The sequence below is a fragment of the Mandrillus leucophaeus genome, unplaced genomic scaffold (assembly GCF_000951045.1).
Source record: "Mandrillus leucophaeus isolate KB7577 unplaced genomic scaffold, Mleu.le_1.0 Scaffold23, whole genome shotgun sequence".
In the NCBI taxonomy this organism is placed as follows: domain Eukaryota; kingdom Metazoa; phylum Chordata; class Mammalia; order Primates; family Cercopithecidae; genus Mandrillus; species Mandrillus leucophaeus.
The window spans coordinates 2,966,661-2,970,371 of NW_012102365.1; the positions used below are offsets into that span (position 1 = coordinate 2,966,661).

The window sequence follows — 3,711 nt, forward strand, 5'->3', positions numbered from 1 at the left end:
TTTTTTGAGACAGAGTTTTGCTCTATCATCCAGGCTGGAGTGCAATGGTGCTATCCCAGCTCACTGCAGCCTCAGTCTCCTGGACTCAAGTGATCCTCCCACCTCAGCCTTCCGAGTAGCTGGGACTACAGACACGCATCATCACGCCCGGCTAATTTTTGGTTTTTGTTGTTGTTGTTTCCGGTTTTTTGTAGAGACGGGGTTTCACCATATTGCCCACGCTGGTCACGAACTCCTGAGCTCAAGCAATCTGCCCGCCTCAACGTCCCAAAGTGCCAGGATTACAGGCATGAGCCACTGTGCTAGTCCATTCTTTTTTCTATATAAAATTTTTATAATAAACCAGCTAAAAAAAAAAAAGAACTTCCATAGGTAATTCAGATACTCACAGTTAAAAACCATGACATACTGTCACTGACAGAAACCAACTAGTTGGAACCCAGGGACCTATGTTGGGGAATGACAACAATGGGAATCTAATGCTACGTTCAGCATTACTGGAACCATTATGCTGGGTTCTAATTCCAACTTCAATCACCTACTAGCTATGAAACCTCGAGCAACTCACTTAACCTATCTCTACCTCAGCTTCCTGCTCTGTAAATGAGATAATACTAGGTACCTATATCTAATTGGGCTGTTATAAGAATGAAACAAACCATGCAAGTAAAGAAATTAGCAGACTAACACACGCTGACAATAGTTAGCATATAGTGAGGATACATTACGTACCAAGACTTACTCTAAATGCCTTCTGTGTAATACATCATTTAAATCCTTACAACAAACTCATGGGATAGACACCATAATTACATTTTACAAACGGGGTAACAGACACGGAAAGGTTGAATGTAACTTGCTCAAGTTTACACTGCTTGTTAAGTGGTACAGTAAAGATTTAAACTAGTTATATAGCTCCAATATGCACACTCTTAACTATCAGTCCATATTAATGATTTATTAAGAGTTCTTAACTCTTATTAAGTTCTTTATGTAGCTACATAAAAAGTTGTTTTGACTGTGAACTTAAATGCTTACTAATATGGGAATCATTAGTAATGATTATATTAGAAAATTCGAAATTTTAGAAAAAGGAAAAAAGCTAAATATAAGTATAGAGTAGAGAGCTTAGGAAGGAAAAAAAGCTATAAAGTTATATAACGGGTTATGATTACGTAGACCAAGATAAAAAACATCTTGGCTTAACTGCAGATCAGAAAATGACTATGAGTCAGCAATATGGGTAAAATTACTGTACTAAAGAAATAAGCACACCACTGGATATTAACAAGTATCTCACGCAGAAGCTGAAAATTACATTCAGCTCGGGTCAGATCCTATTAAAATATGAAGTACATAAGAATATAAAGAAGCTAAGGGGCCGGGCGCGGTGGCTCAAGCCTGTAATCCCAGCACTTTGGGAGGCCGAGACGGGCGGATCACGAGGTAAGGAGATCGAGACCATCCTGGCTAACACGGTGAAACCCCGTCTCTACTAAAAAAAATACAAAAAACTAGCCGGGCGAGGTGGCGGGCGCCTGTAGTCCCAGCTACTCGGGAGGCTGAGGCAGGAGAATGGCGTGAACCCGGGAGGCGGAGCTTGCAGTGAGCTGAGATCCAGCCACAGCACTCCAGCCTGGGCAACAAGAGTGAAACTTTGTCTCAAAAAAAAAAAAAAAAAGAAGCTAAGGAAAGTTTTTTAAGAAGACATGGAATATACAGAAAATCCAATTTGCAAAGACAAATTATAGGGACTATGATTACTAAACTCATAGAAAAAAAGGCAGCCAGGTGCGGTGGCTCATACCTGTAATCACGGCACTTTGAGAGGCCGAGGCCAGCGGATCGCTTGAGCCCAGAATTGAGACCAGCCTGGGCAAGAGGGCGAAACTCTGTCTCTACAAAAAACACAAAAATTAGCTGGGCATGGTGATGCACACCTGTAGTCCCAGCTACTGGGGAGGCTGAGGAGGGAGGATTGCTTGAACTCAGGAGGCAGAAGTTGCAGTAAGCCTAGATCACACCACTGCACTCCAGCCTAGGTGACAGAGTGAGACCATGTCTCAAATAATAATAATAATAATTTTTAGAAAAAAAGGCTGGGGGAGGGTTACTCAGCTGTCAAAACTGGAAGGATTTTTTTTAAGTTTATTTTAAAACTTTGTAGTTCCAGTTATTAAATATAAGAAGGGGCAAGAATCAGAAGGTATAGATCTCCTTTCCTGGATAACTTTCAAAAAGCACTCTTTATATTATACCAGTTAACTCGTGGGTATTCATTTAAGTTGGCAAAAGATAAAATTACAGACGGGTGCAGTGACTCACACCTGTAATCCCAGCATTTTGCCGTGAGGCAGGCAGATCACTTGAGGTCAGGAGTTCAAGACCAGCCTGGCCAACATGGGGAAACCCTGTCTCTACTAAAAACACAAAAATTAGCCGGGTGTGGTGGCACGCACTTGTAATCCCAGCTACTTGGGAGGCTGAGGCAGGAGAATCGCTTGAACCCAGGAGGTGGAGGTTGCAGTGACCCGAGATCACGCCACTACACTCTAGCATGGGTGACAGAGCAAGACTCTGTCTTGAAAAATAAGAATAAAAATAAAAGATAAAATTACAGATGAATGGGGTCTTAAAGATAAAAATGTGCTATGAATCATTTGACATGTTCCCTCCTAGAAGACAGACGGTTTGGTAGTTGTAACTCCATGCAAGCTCTATTATTCTCCTTTATACTTATCCCTCTTAATTAAGGAGCTGCAGAGATTCTATTTGGATATAAAATTCATTCTATTCATAGGTAAGCTATGGTCATTAATTTAAGGTTTTATATATTATTATGAGCTCTTTTTACAAAACGGTTACACAGTCTTAAAAAAAAAGTTAAATTTTGGCCCAAACATATCAAGTCAATAATAGCAAGTGGTAAAGAATCATGTCCTTCATACATTTTCAAAAAGTTCAAACAGGGAAATAGTACTGTACCTGCCGAAACCTCTTTTTTATTTCCTCATCTGTAACTTCAGGATCTATCTGAAGAACCTGGAAGTATCAAAATCAAAACCACAAAAAAGGTGAAAATAAATTACATGTATATTTAAGAGGTGCTCAGTAATTATATATATTATAATCAGCATCTAGAATAGTACCTCATGTTCCAGAACACAGGTTGGCACACAGTTCTAGAAATTGCTAAAGAAATATGAATGATCAAATCAACAGAATAACAATTATATTGTCTTATGGTTCTCAATTAACATAACGCTTATTTTCTCTTCATCAGAAAAATAATAATTTATTTTATACTCAGAGACGTTTCTACATGAGAAAATTTTGCATTTCTCCTCCATTCATTAAAAAAGTTTAACTCCTCCCTCCCTTTATTTTTGCAAATGTCGAGAAACCATTATAACTCAAAAAGAAAAAAATTAGGCCAATGGACACTTTATAATTTACAAGGCCCAATGATTCTCAATCAGAGTGAATATTAGAATCACCAGTGCAACCTGTGCACCATGGCTGGCCCACTCTAGGAAAGTCTGATTCCAACCCCTAGGCATTTGAGACCAGCCTGGCCAACATGGAGAAACCCCGTCTCTGCTAAAAACACAAAATTAGCCAGGCGTGGTGGCGCAAGAAAATGAAAAGTCTGATTCCAATAGAGCAAGGATAGAGTCAATAGCTGGAACAACTTTTTTTTTTTTTTTTTTT

The 3,711-nt window shown here is 39.3% G+C and overlaps 1 protein-coding gene across 1 annotated transcript in view; it reads right to left on the reverse strand.

Moving 5' to 3' along the window:
• Nucleotides 1-3,711, reverse strand: part of DNAJC8 (DnaJ (Hsp40) homolog, subfamily C, member 8) — a 35,766-nt gene that overhangs the window by 13,395 nt on the left and 18,660 nt on the right. Inside the window, exon 5 of the mRNA XM_011981759.1 lies at nt 2,986-3,042. Coding sequence (XP_011837149.1) covers nt 2,986-3,042 — 57 coding nt within the window. The remainder of the gene's footprint in view (nt 1-2,985; nt 3,043-3,711) is intronic.